This window comes from Carettochelys insculpta, chromosome 1 (assembly GCF_033958435.1).
Source record: "Carettochelys insculpta isolate YL-2023 chromosome 1, ASM3395843v1, whole genome shotgun sequence".
NCBI lineage: Eukaryota > Metazoa > Chordata > Testudines > Carettochelyidae > Carettochelys > Carettochelys insculpta.
The window spans coordinates 163349500-163367343 of NC_134137.1; the positions used below are offsets into that span (position 1 = coordinate 163349500).

General features: G+C 39.9%; 1 protein-coding gene across 11 annotated transcripts in view; it reads right to left on the minus strand.

The window, feature by feature from the left end:
* Window positions 1–17844, minus strand: part of DMD (dystrophin) — a 2199436-nt gene that overhangs the window by 1628788 nt on the left and 552804 nt on the right. For all 11 annotated transcript variants that reach the window (XM_074994601.1, XM_074994607.1, XM_074994584.1 and 8 more), the window contains exon 3: window positions 596–688. In XM_074994601.1, the coding sequence (XP_074850702.1) occupies window positions 596–688 (93 nt within the window). The remainder of the gene's footprint in view (window positions 1–595; window positions 689–17844) is intronic.

Below are 17844 nucleotides of genomic sequence, written 5' to 3' on the forward strand. Positions count from 1 at the left end.
AAACAGAAGATAGTATAAACTGTAAAAATTAATGTTACAAAGTGTTTAAAAATAGGGCCACAAGATTATGAAGCAAACATCTATAGTGAGGTACAAGACAAGAAATATTAGAGGATAAGGGGTGAAAGATTAAATTTATGTCCAATTTAGGTCCCTATCCTTAGAGATGCTGAGAGCATCCACTGGTGCTTTACTCATGCCAAAGCTGAACCCCAGGACCTTGAGGGTTGTCAGTTCATAGGCCTGGCCCTGTTAAAACTGCTGTGTCAGTTTGGAGAATATTTTTTTTCTTGACCCCCAACATCTCTTTCCTTATTTATTAAGTACTCTGATCAATTCCTACTGAAGTCAATAAGTATTGATGGTTATCAGCATGGCTGAGGACCATACTCTTCTTCCCAACAGGTGCTGAGTTCCCTCAACTCTCCCTGAAGCCAGGATTAGCTGATGGTGCTCAATACCTAAAGTTCTCAGCACGTGGCTAAAATGATCCATGAAGTATAACTAGTATAATTTGAACCAATTTTCAATATCTTACAGGACTGTCATTTGAATAAGTACAGTAAGATTTGTAATGACAAAAATGTACACATACAAGTTTTTGGCCTGTGAAACCTTCAAGGAGCTCCAGAAGTCTTCGTCCATCTCGAAAATCATTAAATAGATCTTCAATATAGTGCTTCCCAAACTGAAATAAATAACATAATGACATGTTGTTAGCTAAAACAGACTGTGTCTAGATTACTGAGAACTGTTAGCAAAAGATCTGCAAATTATGCAAGGCATTTGCACAGCTTTTGCCAATAGTTCTGTCCGGAGAGGCTTTTCTGACATTTGGCCTGTCCACATGTGACCAAATGTTGGAAACCAACCCTCTGTTGAGAAATCCCTTCTTCCTCATTAAATGCGGTATACAGGGATGTCAACAGAATGCTGCCAACTGGTGGGTCTCTTCCTACAGATCTGCAGTCTGGGCGTGCCCTCTGCAAACAAAACTTCTATTGATGGCAGTTTTGTTGACAGAAGCCTGCAGTCTAGACAGAAACATAGAGAGGGATACAGCTGGCTATATTTTACAATATCACCCTTATTAAAATGTGAGGTTAAAACTGCAGAGCTGTGAGTGCCTGTGCATTTTAAAAAAATGCAGAATATGAAAAAGTATTGCCCTACTAAGTGTCAAAGTTGTCCTACAAGATAAAACAGGAGAATAGCTTACAGAAAAATTCATAAAAACAAAAAGACTCTTTTTCTTGCAAATTTCCTTGTTTAACAAACACTGATATTTTTCAGTTTTTGAGGAATGCATACCACACATTGATTCTGTAAATTACAAAACAGTCTTTACATGTGTAGAACCGACACAAAGGCACATATTTTTTGCACTGTTATACCGGAAATCTAGACTTAGTTATTGATGATATCCGTGAAGCTGGGAGACAATCTAGGTTTGCCAAATAAGATATGCAGGGAGAAAATGAAACAGGAAAATGAATTACTATTTGCCAAAAGAAAAAGGAGAGAAATATACACTAGGATGATCTTTATAAAGCTCAGTTGATGTGTGGGTATATGTTCACATTTATTTTATAAATGAGAACCAGAACAAAAACTAATTACCGTTTTGTGGATTTTGGTCCAATCCATCTATCTCTAAAGACAATGTACCTGCTTATTTGTGAAACTTCAAAGACTCATTTGTCATGAAATATCTGTATTTCAATTCACCGGATATTAAGTGACACCCTGCATGTAGCTGGGCCTTTTATCACAGAACAGCTTGAGAGAGTGAGGCAGTGAGTGGGTCTCTCAGTGAAGATTCTTAATATATTTATTCTTACTTTTCTGTTCAAAGTTACTAGGTCAATCACTCCAGTGCTCAGTGTTGTTTCTCTAACCAATTCTAATGCTACATCAGTCACTTAGCACAAAACCCATACACTGGTATTTGACTACTTGTGACGTGCCCGATGATACTGAATAGATTCACATAATTCACTAATACAACCCCTTCCATCCTTAGTTAAATTTTCTGTTTTACAAATAATATTACATTTGCTCCGTAGCCTACACTGTGATAAGTACCATGGGCAGCTTTGTTTGAAAAAAAAGCAGTCCTGTAGCACTTTAAAGGCTAACAAAAATTTATTAGGTGATGAGATGTTGTGGGACTTACTCGAATCTAGAAGTGGGTCTGTGCCATGAAAGCTCTCACCTAATACATTATTTTGTTAGTCTTTAAAGTGCTACAGGACTGCTGATTTGTTTTGTGAAGATACTTTTACAGGAGCAACACAGGACTATGGTTTAGTGCATCAACTGATCACATGTAAAATATTCTATACCATGTACACTATGTTATATAAAATTGCACAGATAAGGAGGTGTATGTCTCTTCCTTAATTTGAATTGCCAGGAGCTGGACACTGATTATATGAACTTGGATGTGATCTGAATTCACAACCTTTTTTTTTTCTAGAACAAAGACTTAGCAAATCAACCAATATGATGAATGAAATCAGGTGTTCAAGTTGCCTTGACATTTGCCATGACGCCAGCTTCGCAGATCCCACACCTGAACATTAGGAGAAAGATAAAGGTGTGCACTTACAGCTGTTTGTCTCCTACACAAACCAGACCAGAGATATATACCTGCAAAACAGACACTTTTCCACTCTCACTGGTATGTTATTGCATTATTGCACTACTTCTTTTTCAGTTGCGTTCAACATAATTGAACACTGAAGTCAGAAATCTAACTTCTTTAGATTTGACCAATATTTTTCTCTAAAGGCCAAGATAAGTCAGAGTTCAAGTAAACCAGACATCAAAATGAGGCACTCCTATCCCACTTCACTTACACTAAAATAACTGAAGTAGTGACTTACAACCAACCAATTTAGTTATTTTGGTTCTAGATTCCATATAAGCAAGGCCTTCGAGTAATAATATTGTCACTTCATATGGCCACATGCAACAGTACTGTTTAAATCCGTACACAGAATAAGTTATTTTTAACAGGTGACTCATGAGAAGCACAGCAAAGTGAAGGATGAAACCAATAGCTGAATAACAAAAGAAGCAAATGTCATAAATAATGGAAAACATTCCCTGTATCATCATGGCTTTCTGTACTACCCCTATGATTACCAAGGGCCATTAAAGACAATCACAACTTCACATACATTGACCGATGAAAGCCATAATCAGTGTAACTGAAGTGCTACCTGAAATGGAAATGTCTATTTGTTCCCTTAATTTTATTAAGCTTTCCCTTAAATTTATTAAGCTTTATTAAGTTCTAAATGATTTACATTGGCTTAGTTACTGTTACAGAATAAAATGTTTATTATCACACCATAAGATTGCTGGTGCTGAGCAGGGCTGATACACACTAATTTCTTGTTACATTCACAGAAAATATGAATAAGTACATTGACAATGTTATATACCTACACACAGCAGCAGCACTTACTACAAGATTTATACCATGTTGCAAAAAGATCAAGACCAGGTGGATTGCACTACATCAACACACAGAGTAGTTCACTATTAACTTTCTCGCAAAGCTTCCCTGAGCCATATAACTCTATGCTGAACTCTTCTTACAGCCTTTGTTTCTAGCTGTTCAAACTCAGCAAAAATCTGTTCTACCTCCAGCCCAGAAGAAATGGTTTTTTCCCTTTTGTTTCACACATATTATGCAAGACACAACAGACACCTGTAACCAATGGGATTTTTTTTCACTCCTATGAGACAATGCCAGCATCCCTTCAAGTGATGACACACACATTCAACTGTCATCCTGCACCTGCAAAGCTGATATTGAACCATTCCTTGGTTCTGATGAGGTGACAGGCTTCATGAGCCAGAGGAGTAAAGGGTAGGCTGGGTCTCCCAGAATCACTACTGGCATATTAACGGTCCCAACAGAAATCTGCTGTTTGGGAAAGTACCTTCTTGCAGATTACTGAAGAGTTCTCTGCTCTTAAATATGCACACATTATGCACCTGCCCTGAACAGTCCTCAGATGCTGGTAAAGTGTCCCCAGTAATTACATTACCACTGAGAATTACTCCTTTCTGTTGGCCTGCTCTGTGGCAAGACTTTCTACTGCTAAAATAAGAACGTATGCATCATGTATTCCCTCATGCTATTGCTTCATACTATCCACTATGTTCTGTACATTGCCTAAAGTCATAGACCTGTGTAGCGGATGGTGATTAATGGTTCTGTGCATTTGCATCACAACTTTCCCTGTAATGAATTTTCTGACTTCAAATTGATGCCCAGCTCACCAGTACCAATCTGGCATTGCAGAGTTCTATAGTGGAATCACCATTTGCTTCTCAACTGTGAGTACAGATGTCATTTGAGCCGCGTCTACACGTGCCAGCTACTTCAAAGTAGCCGCGCCAACTTCGAAATAGCGCCCGCCACGTCAACACGTGGCGAACGCTATTTCAAAGTTGAAATCGACGTAAGGCGGCGAGACGTTGAAGTCGCTATCCCCATCAGGGATAGTTGAACGTTGAAGTAGGGCACATGTAGCCGATCCGCGTCCCGCAACATCGAAATAGCGGGGTCCACCATGGCGGCCATCAGCTGAGGGGTTGAGAGATGCTCTCTCCAGCCCCTGAGCTCTATGGTCGCCGCATGCAGCGGCCCCTTAAAGCTCCCCACCCCCTGCGTTCCTGTGCAGGAAGCTGAGAGCGCGTGCAGGCAGCAGCGTTGCCACGCGGCTAGCCTGCACACGCCTCTGCAGCCCCAAGCCACCCCCCGTCCGCTGGCTACATCTACTCTTCTAGGAAGATCAATACTGCCATGGTTGATCTTCCAGAGTTTGATTTAGCCTGCCTGGTAGCGAAACGCTAATGAAACTCACAGAGTGCCCACCCCCCTTGGCATTGATACGCCTCTTCCTCATTCGAATTAAAGGACGTTGATGGGAGTGGGTGCTCCCATCAACCTACTGCACTGGAGATGGTGTGGAAGCCCAAATTTAAGGTACGTTGATTTCAGGTATATAATTAAGGTAACACGTGTACCTTAATTTGACCTTTCCCTTGAGTGTAGACCTGTCCTCTGGCCTCATAATGCATTGCAAAAACTTCTCAAAACAATTTGCAATGGTTGATGATGAGTTGCAGAGTGGTATGTCTGTCCACGGTATACTGATTGCAGCACTGATAGTACTCCCTTGATAAGGATGCACACAACTGACATAAGAAATGTACTGTGCACAAACACAAGCAACTTAATAACTCTGGTGGCTGTAAGCCTAGTTAATTTAGCTTGCCATAATTTTGTAGCATAAACATGGGCTGAGTGAGCACATTATAATATTGGTATAGCTTCAGTGCTGAAACAGCACAGTTGTATTCCTTTTCCTTATGGGTTATTACATGATAAAAGTCACCCTTGTGCAGCGGGCCAGCAGAAGACATATGTATAACTCAAATCTCACTTAAGCATTATTTGGAGGGATTAAGTGATGAATAAACCCCATGGAAACCCTTTATATAGGCATGAATTTCATCCACATATGCTTTATAAGCACCATTCTGACAAAAAAGTGGTGGTACCAGAATATCATTATTGCAATTATATTGCTTTAAAAACTAAAAAGTAAAATTAACAAATAAATATCCATGTCTCTGCCTTTCCCTTCTATGGCACATTAATGTTAACAAAAGACTTTAGTGCAAGTTAATATAAGACAGCCAACAAATTCTACTTAGCAAAATAATGTAAGTTTTGTTGGTAAGCTTTCAGAAAGGAAATAAAAACACAGCATGGCAGCATCTTCAGCAGGCTATTTTAATTACAAATGTGGTATCAATATATTTTAATGGCATTAATTTTTAAAGGGCTTGGAAGGACTCCAGCAATTACTCATCAACTCAGAATTACATAAGATTCCTGATTCTGTTGCCACACCATCCATCCCTAAGCTGGACAAGCCTGCTTTCTCTCTGGCAGTAGGGCAATCAAGTCTTGTTTCTCAAGGGCCACATCTACACTACCAAAGTCTTTCAGAAAATCAAGCCCTTTTTCAAAAGAACATGCAGAGCACCTACACACAAAATGTGCTCTTTCAATCCAAAAATCAAAAGAATGTGGCTTTTCTTCAGGAAGCCCTCTTTGACTTCTGCATCAGGAAGAAGGCCTCCTTTCGAAAGCTTATTTTGCTTTTCTTTTCTGTGGGCTTTCATGGAAAGACCAGTCCTCATGGCACTGGATTTTGACTCCCTGGCCTTTTCTTTTGAAAGAGTGGGGGGATGTGACAATGCTCTCTGTCGAAAGAGCAGGTCAATCTTTCTATCTACTTTTTTGCGTGTGGATGCACTCTTTCAAAACAAGATCTTCTGGAATATCATCTTTCAAAAGATTGCTGTAGTGTAGATGCAGCCAAACAGATTGAATGTCTCCACTGGTTCAACACTGCAATAATTCTGCAGAAACAAAGGACTTAGAGAGATGGCAAAGAAATATGTAGTGTTTTCAAGGTCATAAGAAAAGTATACTTTAAAATGTGTATGGGAAGTTGTGAGTGGGGAACAGAAAAGAGAAAAAAGAGGAAGATATGGACAGATGAGTAAAAGGCACTGGGGGAGAAACCAAAAGGCTGAACTGAAGAAGGAAATGCATGAGAGAGACACAGTAATCTTTCAAAATGGTGCAAGAGGGCAAATTGACAGCTTGAAATACGAACCTGGGAAATGAATTTCCTTCTTCAAAATCTGGAGGGATCCCCCTCATTGGAAAGAGTTCTGGGGCTTAACCACACACTGCAACAAGGTGGGTACTGTTCTGTTGTGCTGAAGAAAGGTCAAACCACATACACTTCTGTTGCTTTAGCTGACATGGCTGCTGTCTGCGATTACTAATCTTTATATGACAAAGAGAGCTGAAGAAAGCCCCAAAGAATTTATGCCACAACAATGTGACGTATGAGGACAGAAAAGATTTCTGTGATGTATGGATGAAAATAACTCCAGCCTTACGAAAAATAATAGAAAATGTGGACTGTGCAGAGAAGTCTTAAGCAGATTTAAAAAAAATTTTTTACAGGAAGTGTGTATTCATTTCCTGAATATGAATGCATAAGATTGTGATTTAGAATTGCAGAGTTATGTACAATCAATATCTGCAGAAAGAAAATTATTTGAGAAGGGGCAGCAACTTCCCCCTACCCTAGTGATTGACAGCACCAATGCATAACTAAACCATTTAGTACATTAGTGCAGTGTTTTTCAAGCAAGGTATGTGTACCATCCGGGGGACACTGAAATTTTCCAAGGGTACATCAACTCATCTAGATATTTGCCAAGTTTTACAAAAGGTTACATAAAAAACACTAGTAAAGTCAGTACAATCTGAAAGCTCATTCAAACAATGACTTGTTTATACTGCTTCATATACCTTATGCTGAAATATAAGTACAATATTTCTATTCCAATTCATTTATTTGATAATAAGATGGTAGAAAGTCAGCACGTTTTCAGTAGTAGTTGTCTCCTGTGATATTTTTGCATGTTTATGTAGTAGTGTTTATGTGAGGTGTAACTTGGTGGTAGGCAAAACAAACTGGACTCATGAAAAGGGTACAGTAATTTGGAAATGTTGAACGGCACTTGTTTCAAGAGCTCAGATTACCTTAGGACCATGTTCATCAGCCCAGGGTACCATTAGAGGTATGTGAGGGACGCATGTGGGTACTTTTTTTTTTCTTTTTTTTTGAAAAAGGGTTACTTTAAAAAAGGTTGTGGAAACACTGCATTAATATATGTTCACATACTCTGGAAAAATAGAAGAGAGACTATTATTCAGATGCATGGGGTATCAGAAATGTGGTAGGTACTTTTTAAATTTAGAGTGTGGGGGACCACAGCCCTCGGCATACTACAGTAACCTTATGGAGGGCAAGTATGTGGATGGTTGGGTCAGTGCCTTTGGCCATGTCTACGCTAGCCAAAAACTTCTAAATTGCCATGCAAATGGCCATTTTGAAGTTTACTAATGAAGCGCTGAAATACCTATTCAGCACCTCATTAGCATGCAGGTGGCTGTGGCACTTTGAAATTGATGCGGCTCGCCACCGCACAGCTCATCCAGACAGGGCTCCTTTTCTAAAAGACCCCAGCTACTTCGAAGTCCCCTTATTCCACCTCCTCCCTGTCAGAGGGACTGTATTTTCCTGATTTATAAAAAATGTGCATTTGATTACATTTCCCCTCATTTTCCTCCTCAAAAAAAAAAATCAGAGAAGCTAGTTTTGAAGGTGGGGTAGAACGAGGTTAAGGAGAAAATCTCTGGCTTTTCACTTATTCTTGATGAAAGATACTCATTCATATAATATTCTCCATTCTGGGATGGCTTAACCCACAAAAGGATTATTACTAAGGAAAAGGATATGATTTTGTAAGATTTTTCTGATTTTAATGGTGTATAATCCTGCGCACTCATTTGGGACACCTAGGAACACAAACCTCTCAACAGGAGGCATGTACTAGAGGGAAAAGACCCTAAGAAAGAAACAGAATGACTGAAATGAGAGGAAAAGAATTAAGATTTAGAAACAATGTAAGACACAAAGACCACAGGGGCAGAGAGAGCTCTAATACTAAACAGAGAACAACAGAAGAACATGCTTGCATTTTTTCTTTTTTTGAGGGGGGGTGGAGGGGCTTGCACTCACAAACTGCAAGCCTCCAGCAGGCATGGAATTTGCCCTCGACCAAAAAAAGGAATCCCGGTGTCTCCCATCAGCACTGCTGAACAGGATGTTCAATGTCCAGCCAGCAGTGCAACAGGGCTAAGGCAGGCAGGCTCCCCACATCGGTCCACAATGTTTCTGGAAGCAGCAACTTGATCATTCAACTCCCAGATGCAGCGGCAGCCAGGTGGCTCTGCATGCTGCCTCCTCCCTGGGCACATGCTCTGCCAAGCCTATTGGCTGGGGACTACAGCCAAAGGAAGCTGCAGGGGCAGCTTCTCTGGATGAGGACAATGTCTGGAGACCTTGGCCATACCTCCACCTAGAAGTCGGAGGAACATGTTGGCCCTTCTGGGAACTGCATGAGGTAACTACCATCTGAAGTCCCCACATCAAACCCCATCTCACCCACCAAACAACAGCCTCAGCTCTGAGCCCCCTCCCATTTCCAAACTCCCTCATATAACCCCCCTCCCTCAAGCACTCCAATTCCCTGCCCAAGCTCAGAGCCCCCCCCAACCCCTAAACTCCAGCACAGTGAAACTGAGAGCTGGATGGAGAGGAACTAGAGTGAACAGGGTGGGGTGGGGGGCAGGGAAAGGGCAGTGTCTCAGGGAATGGGGAGAAGGGAAAGTATGTTCTGTTTTCTGCTGTTAGAGAATTGGCAATCCTAGCTGGGCCACTGGAACAAAAGTGAAGCTATGCCTATGCCTGGAAGCTAAAGAATCAGGTCAAAAAGCATTTAGGCCTGTGCTCAACTTAAGCACATTCTTAAGCCTCAGGTTAAGCATGTATGTAAGTGCTTTCTTGAACTGGAGCATGAGAGAGAGAAAATTCTAGATGAAAGATGAAATATACCGTGTATTGGCAAAAGAATACAAAGTGATATTACCTATGTAACATTCTAAGCTTCTGATTTTATGATAAAATATGAAGAAATAGTGGTGCTGATCTTAACACATCTTTCAAGACAGTTTTAATAAAAAGAGGGATCATTACTTCCCTTTGTTCCATTCAATATAAATATAATAAAGTTTGTATTTCTTGTCTTGACATTCATTTACAGCTTGTTTACTTTTACCAAAAATAGTTATACTGAGAAGTTCTGAGAAACTGACTTCGACCCACCCCCCACCCATGGCTGCAGGATTACTACAGCAAAAGTTATTGAATTTCCCATTTTTAAATACTTGTTAGAAACTTAGATATGCCAGTATTCAAGGCTATGTTCATCACCAGAACCAACAGAAAGACTGAAAATAATAAAGACTCTGTATTTGATTTATAGTAAAGCATAAGTTTACTGCTTTGAAGCTTTACGCAGACAGACAATTGTAAATAAAGAGTGATATTATTAGTCCTTCCACATGTTTTATTTGGCTGAATCATGCTACTACAAACCTCATAATAGATAATTTAAAATTAGATCTTCATTTTGGTGAATGTTGCTATATTCTACGCCATTAAAGTTATGCATAGATGGGCAAAAAGTTTTTTTTTTGTAATTATGACATGAAAAACGATTATTTTTTGTTTGATTTCCTTTTTAACGCAGGCCAGTTTGCAAAAGGAACCTAAGGGAAAAGTGTGGTTCTTGTGGAAAGCCCTGCAGGAGCATCTGGACTAATGCTGGAATTTGTTACTATTCACTGTGAACCAGATAAGTCTTTTTGGTCACCTTTTCCCCTCATTTGCATGTCAGACTGGTCTGACCTGTGCTCAAAGATGTTTTAAAAACTCACTTTCCCATCTATCCTCCCCTTGACAGGGGGAATATTTTGACTAGTTCAAGCTTTAAAGGGACATATGAGTACTACTTTTAGAATGTAAACTATTGTAAAACAAAATTGGAGCTACGCCTGAATTAACGAATACCTAACAACTTTAAAATACAAGACTCCAGAGGAATAACGCATGAGTCAGTGCTCTATTCCAGAGCCAGAGTGATGTAAAAGGTAGCCCAGAAGGGACTGGGAACTGAACCTGGTGGAAAGGCTGAAAAGAGGTCAAAGAAGGGTGAAAGAACCTTTGGTTTGTGTGTGCTTCTTTGAGACTTTTGATTATCCCAGATTCAAGTTAAACTCTTGTACTCTGGGTGGTGTATAGGTCATCTACAAGTTTCCTCCACTTCACACTGTCTCAGGACAAACCTTCTTACCTGACCCCAGGAGTACCCCAGTTGTTGTCTTTCAATCTAAGTTGATATTCTCCACATTGTCTGAGGTCTTCCTCTTCTGCGTTTTCCTTGCAGGTTCCATTTGAGAGCTTGATGGACTATGTTGGATGATTGTTTTCTGAGACCATGGCCTAGCCATCCACACATTCTTCTCTTGATTTGAACATCAAGTGGTTCTTGTCCTGCTCTGTTCTAAAGCTCCTCATTTGAGACAAAGTCTAACCATTTGATGTGAAAGATGCACCTCAGGCATCTCTTTATGAATATCTGCAGCTTATGTTATCCCAGGAGCAGGTTCAAACTAGACCAGTCTTAGCCATAAGCCTAAATCAAGGACAGAAACTGACCATGAGGCCTAAGAAGTGATGAACCAGGGAGCTATGAGCATGTAAGGATCAGTGAATAAGTAATCCATGTGCCATGGGATAATGAACCTCAGAATATTCCTCCATTTCTAGTCAAATGTTTACCTTTTTGATAGATAGTTAAGACCAGAATGGCAGCTGGGTATCTATCCTGCCCCCATTATTGTAGCTGTTGATTTCCACTTCTAAGTAATTACATGCGCAAACAAACAATTAGATGATTTACAAGGAATTAGATGACTGATGTAATTTTGCATCCATTAAAGGAAGGATGTTGCTAAAACAGTTGTCTATGTCATCTCCTAGAGCGAAGTTGTGCCTCTGGAGAAGAAAGTGAGAGGTCAGATATTTATTTGGCAAAAGCCTTCCCCAGTGCTATTTTTTCACCTTCCACTTGATAAATCTGTGTACCAAGTTAACATCAGAATTCAATTTACTATTTGCTTCCTCTTTGTGTTGGTAACTAATCATAGAATAATTAAAAAAATTATATTGCAAATTCACCCATGTATTTCAAAAGCATGTAACAATGGTGGGTTTGCCCACATTTGCCAAGAGAAGCACAAAGAGGTTAAGTGAACTGTTTGAGGTCACAAAGAACTAGTGGCATAGATAGGAATAGAACCCACGTCATTCAGTTCAGCTTCATGCCCAATTCACTGAGCCAAAATGCCATGATTTTGCTGGAGGAGGTGGCCATGTTTACACCTGCTACAAGAACAAGGAATTTGTGTCCATATGTCAAACCCTTGAGTCATCCAGTCCTTAAACACATTCAACAGCTATTTATTAGAAAATATTAAATATTGAATTGTGAGGACCTGGCCAACAGTAAATCAGTGAATTGTTATAACTTCCAGGTTTGTTTTATTTATCCTTCAAAATGTTACAAGAGTTGATTGTTTAGTTCCTTCTAAAGGAAAAAGAAAACAATAAAAAGGTATATGCTGTCACCCCAACATGGAAATAAAGAATAGTTATGTTCTTCACTAACTAAATAGAACCATAATATTGTGTGTCAGAGGACTGGTAAGGTGGGTTTTTTGTTTGCTTGTTTGTTTTTAATATTAGCTCAACATATGTGATATCAATTGCTGCAGTATTCATTTTTAGTTTAATCATTTTAATATTTTTTGTTTTACTTTTTTTACTGGTATGGAGTTAGAGACAGAAGGGTTTTTAGTGTACTGACAATCAAGATGTAGAACATATCTGTTATTAAATCAGGCTCCTGTTGAGCTTTGGTAGCAGAACTGAAAAGCTATCACAAAAGACACTAAGACCCTAAACAATAAAGGTAAAAATCAATCTGAGAGGTCAGTGCATTTTACATGCATCTTACGTGGCTAAATTGAGGGGAAGACAAATTCTGGAATCTATTCCTATTCACTGTGAACCATACATCATTTTTTTAACCACCCTTTTCCTTGATTTCCTCATCAAATCTGTGCTCAGACATTCTATAAACTCTTTTTTCCATGTATCCTTCACTTTGACAGAAGGAGCATTTTGACTTTTTCAGGCTTTAAAGGGCCACATGTGTACTTCTTTTAGACTGTAAACCATTGTAAAACAAAATTGGAGCTACTTCTGTGTTAACAGATACCTAACAATTTTAACGGACAGTTTTACATCTATGTATAAATGAGCATATGCCTGTTAATTATGCTTACTTGCACCAGATTTGGTCCTGCACTTTTCTTTTAAAAAGTTAATTCTTTAATTTCTAGGTACATGAACTGCAGCTAAATTGAGTCACCAACCCTACGAAATCATATTTCATGTGAGAGTAATTGAAATAACTAATATGCTCAAATAACTGATGTCGTACCTCTGGTTATAACAACTGATGTTATAGACCATGTTGCAATCCTTCATTAGTGTTCATAGATCATTTAATAATTAATGCTATCATATTTTTTATATTCCATCATATATTATAACTGAGTCGATATATAATGGTTTGCTTGAGAGGGTTGGATGTTTCAAAACACATATGCAGTTTTTGCATGTCATGTAATTTTAGTAATATTTGCTCTTAATTTTATTTCTACTAAAATATAATGCACTGAATCTGGAAAAAATCTGGTTAATAGATTTTATTTCAAAATCTAATTTTAAATAGTACTAAATAATAAAATATAAAATTAAAAAGAAATGCAAGCATTATTGAATACACTCATATTAAACATCTAAAAGAAATTATACAAAATATAGATAGATAATAGCATCTGAGTTTTTAATCTTGAAACTTTTTTGTGTCTAACTGAATAATAACAGACTTTTCATTTCAGATCAGGAGAAATAATTGAATCTGAGAACACTACAAAGGTATAAGCAAAGGAGAAAATTCGAAGTGCTAGTTTTATTATATTCAGAAGGTTAGGTAGGGGCCATAAAAAAAAGAGGCACCACAGAAGCTAGTGGGGATGCTCTTTGAGACTTTGGGATCAGATGTAAATGAGTTACCTATCCCTTGTACAAAACCAAAGTCAGCTGTCCAAAGCCAGCATTGTTTCTTTCTCAGCTCCCAGACAGCTGTGGAGTAACTTCTGTGTGAAGGACTCCACACAGCATACATATGGCTGTCCAAAAACTTTTAAAAGTTAACTACCCCCATCTTCCTGTCTCTCCTTAGTAATAATCCGTCTGGTTGCCTTGGCACAGGGAACCTCCTAATAATAGGAGTTTGTGCTGAATCCCTTTCTTGACAGTTTGGTAGGAGCACTGGAAGTAAAAAGGAGGAGCAGTCCCTCTGACAGGGAGCAGATGGGCACAAACAGGGCACTTGCCGACAGGCCCAGTGTTTCAAAGGGGCCTGGAGCTTTGGCCTTTGCCACTGCTATTTTGGCAGTGGCAGTGGCCAGATCTCTGTGCCCCTTTGAAGTGCCACAGCAATGAAGCTCCAGCTGCCTATGGCTGTGAGGAGTGGGTGGTGGACCCAGCGCTGGGGTTCAGGCGGCACTGAGAACTAACTGCCCTTGGCCATGTGGGGCATGGAGCTGGGCCCTCCTCCACCTTGCCCCAGGGCCTGTGGGGTATGGTGGAGCTGGGCCCCCCTCCACCTTGCCCCGGGGCCTGTGGGGTATGGAGGCACTGCTGAGGAGGAGAAAACAAATCTCTATAGATTAGTCCACTTTTTGCACAATGGAGCTAGGTCCTGAGCCACAAAAACATTGAAGCACATGTAATCCCACGGAAATCAACAGAGTAATAGAAAAGGTAATAGTGATTCATTTAAGTTCATAGGATCTTAATAGGTCTCGTCATATACAGAATGAAAAATGGGATGCTCTGCAAATGTTGGGTTTGCGCCACATAAATATATAAGATCACCTGTGTCATTTCATATGCAAAGTGGAAGTAGCCTAATATTTGCATAAAATCTTTTTGTAATCTCTGCTTATATGTTATATCCATCCCCAACCAGAACTGCCAATGAAGTGGGGGGTGGGGAGAATGGGTCAATTGCCTTGGGGCCGAGTAACTTAAAGGGGCCTGGGGCTCCATGACCCTTAAATCATTGCCGGAACCCCACGCCGTGTGTACTAGTAAGGACTGGCTTGGGGGGGGGCATAGCATGATCCAAGTGGTGCCGAAGGCTGTCTGTCCCTAGTTCTGCCCCTTCCACACAAGGCTCTACCCTTTCTGCCAAGCCTTCACCACAGTGACCAGGGCCCAGAGAGATCTGGGCCCAGCTCAGTCCCCCAGGCGCAATTGGACTTGTCTATTTAGATAGCAAGCTATTTGAAGAATGAACTTTTAGTACAATGAGGCTCAGGTCTCAGAGGGAGACCATTGGTGCTGTTGTATTAAACACAATAACTATTACTAGTTAATTAAAAATAGATTTCCTTTTTTTCTGAAGGTTGTTGTATTCTCTTCAGTATAATTAATTATATGCCTAGTCAGCCGGAAGAGGTGTATTTTTTTCTTTTGTGACATGCAGAGAGACTATTAATTTAGCCTTTTTTTTTCCTGAAAATATATTCTCAAAGATCAGCTATGGCTCACGTTTCTGTATCTATTGCAAGTTTAAACATACTGGGCTTTTTCTTTTTTTAATTTTATTTTACAGTGATTTCAATAGGGTAGCTTGCCCATTTAAGGTCTTGAGGGCATGTAGTAAACCAGCACCCTTCAATAAGACCGCCTGTGTCAAAAATAAGTAGGCATTGAAAGAAGGGGTAGGGTGTGACATAATCAGATGTTTAAATTGAATATGGAAGCCACTTCTGTCACCATTGTACATAGTGGCACCAATTCTTGTGCTAGGTGGACCAACTGAAGTGTCTAATGAAAGCTGCTAATGCCCTGAACCTCTCTGTTACTTGCATGTCTGTGCCATATTTGTATGAGAAATCATAGTTATTCACTCTATAGATGTACTGGAAATGTTTTAGTGATGGGTTTCACAATAGGAGATGAGATCTCCTCACCAGCCGGCTGATGGGCTAAACTAAGGAACAGATTCCCAGACGTCCAATAATGTATTACTTTAACAATTTTTCTCTTTCACCCTGTTCTTTCTTTCTTTGTTAATAAACATTTAGATTGGAAGGACTGGCAATCAGGGTGCTGTTTTTGGTAAGACCAAGTACATACTGACCTGGGATTGTAGCTGGACCCTTTGGGGCATGGAAAAATCTGTGTGGTGTTGGTGAAATAGGTTTTAAGAACCTCTAACCTCAGTAGGGGGCTGTTTGACTGGGCATTTTGAAGTAGCTGGGAAGTCTGTGGGTTTGCTTGTGTGGCTTCAGGCTGGCCAGTGGGGCTGGTATAGGCACTTGTGTGTGTGGTTGGATTTGTCCTAGTGAGAAGGAAATCCTAACCTGGGGCATAAGTGGCCCGGTTTTATGCAAAGATGCCTTGGTTTGATTTCCTTAGCTGTGCCCAGAAACTGTGTCATATTACACAGGACTAATAGGCATAAGGGCAGATTTAAGTGTGATGGTTGGAGTGGTTCATTTGGGAAGCACCCTGAAAGATATGCAAACACCTCCCTTTAAAGAATGTCACTCTAGCTTTTTTTTTTAAACTTGTCAATCTTGATTAGAGATTGTATAAATATAAGTCTTAATACAGAAGAGTATGATTTGGAACTTTAGCTCTTTCTTCTTGATTTGAAACATGACAATCAGCTTCAATCTCAACAACAATAGACTGGTAGAAACAGCATAGCAAAGGCTGTGTGTGCTTCATGGAGGCAACAGCAGTTATGGGTTTCATGACTTTCAAGGACCTCTGTGACTTCTACAGCTGCAGCAGATTGTGTGGCAAATGCCACAGGTTTTAGGAGCAGCTGGGATGAACCTGGCAAAAGCCACTACTCTTCTAGCATCAGAACAGTTCATTGGTAGCTGTGGCAGAACCCCTTTACCACAGGAGCAAGAGCAGAAGCTGCAGGTTCCCAGATACCAGCTGTCACCCCAAGGGGAAGCAGTGACCACTGGGGCTTTTTTCCCCCAGCCCCACCCAGAGCAGCAACATCCTCCTTCCACCAGCACCTACGATTTAGTTAATGGTGTTTTTAGTAAAAATCATGAACAGGTGAATTTTCTTCTATTGCCTGTAACCTGTTCATGACTTTCACTTAAAATAGTTGTGTTTAAATCATAGTCTTAGTCATAACCACCTGAGCAATATGTCTCCACAAACCTAGTACCTCCCTAGACCTAACATAGTTTTCAAGCATACACGCTTCTACTGACAGAGAAGAATTTTCTGCAATCAGCATATGACTTAAAACTGAATCATTCACTTTTTTTTAAATGCAAAATCATTTAGTTTACTGTGTTGGTCCCAAGATATTTTAATAGAATAGTTCTGCTGGTGAAAAAGAGAAGATTTCAAGCTCTGTTTAGAAGTTGGTCCAACAAAATATCTAATATCACCCATCTTGTCATTCTGAAGCATTTTAGTCATACATTGCATGCTCTGGCACTTGCTCATTACAAATTTAATTCCATGCAGCTGGAAAATACTTGGTTCAAATGCGGTTTCTACATTAGCCTCCCTATTTCAAGCTGATGAGTGTGTATAACAGTGGCAAAACTTGAGTGACCGTGTCTTGCATTTCCTTGAAGCTGTTACTCCCATTAAGTCAGCTACTTACTCATGCCTAATGGAGTTATTCTTATATCTCATGTTTGGAGGATTTGCTTGTCCTGAAGGTTCCACGGAGGTGTACTACCTAATTAAAAAAATGCATGGTGTTTCTCCATTTTCCACACTAGCCCCTCCCAGTGAACTCTATGAGAGAGGACATGTTTAGCTTCATTGGGCACAATTAAACCAGGAGATGTCCCTGTTTTTGCCAAGTTACTGGAAGATGAGCTCTGGTATGAGGCTAAAATCTTTTACTTTTCTGCCTTCCTTTATCATAGGTTACTGTAGGATTTTTAGAAGATTAGGGTTGGAAGATTGCTTAGGAGCAGGTCTTTAAGCAGGGCCAATCCCAATCATTCCAACCAGGGCTTTGTCAAGCCAGGTCCCCAAAACTTCTAGGAATGGAGATTACACCACCTCCTAGAGAAACACATTCCAGTGTTTCAGCACTCTCTAGTGAAACAGGTCTTTTTCT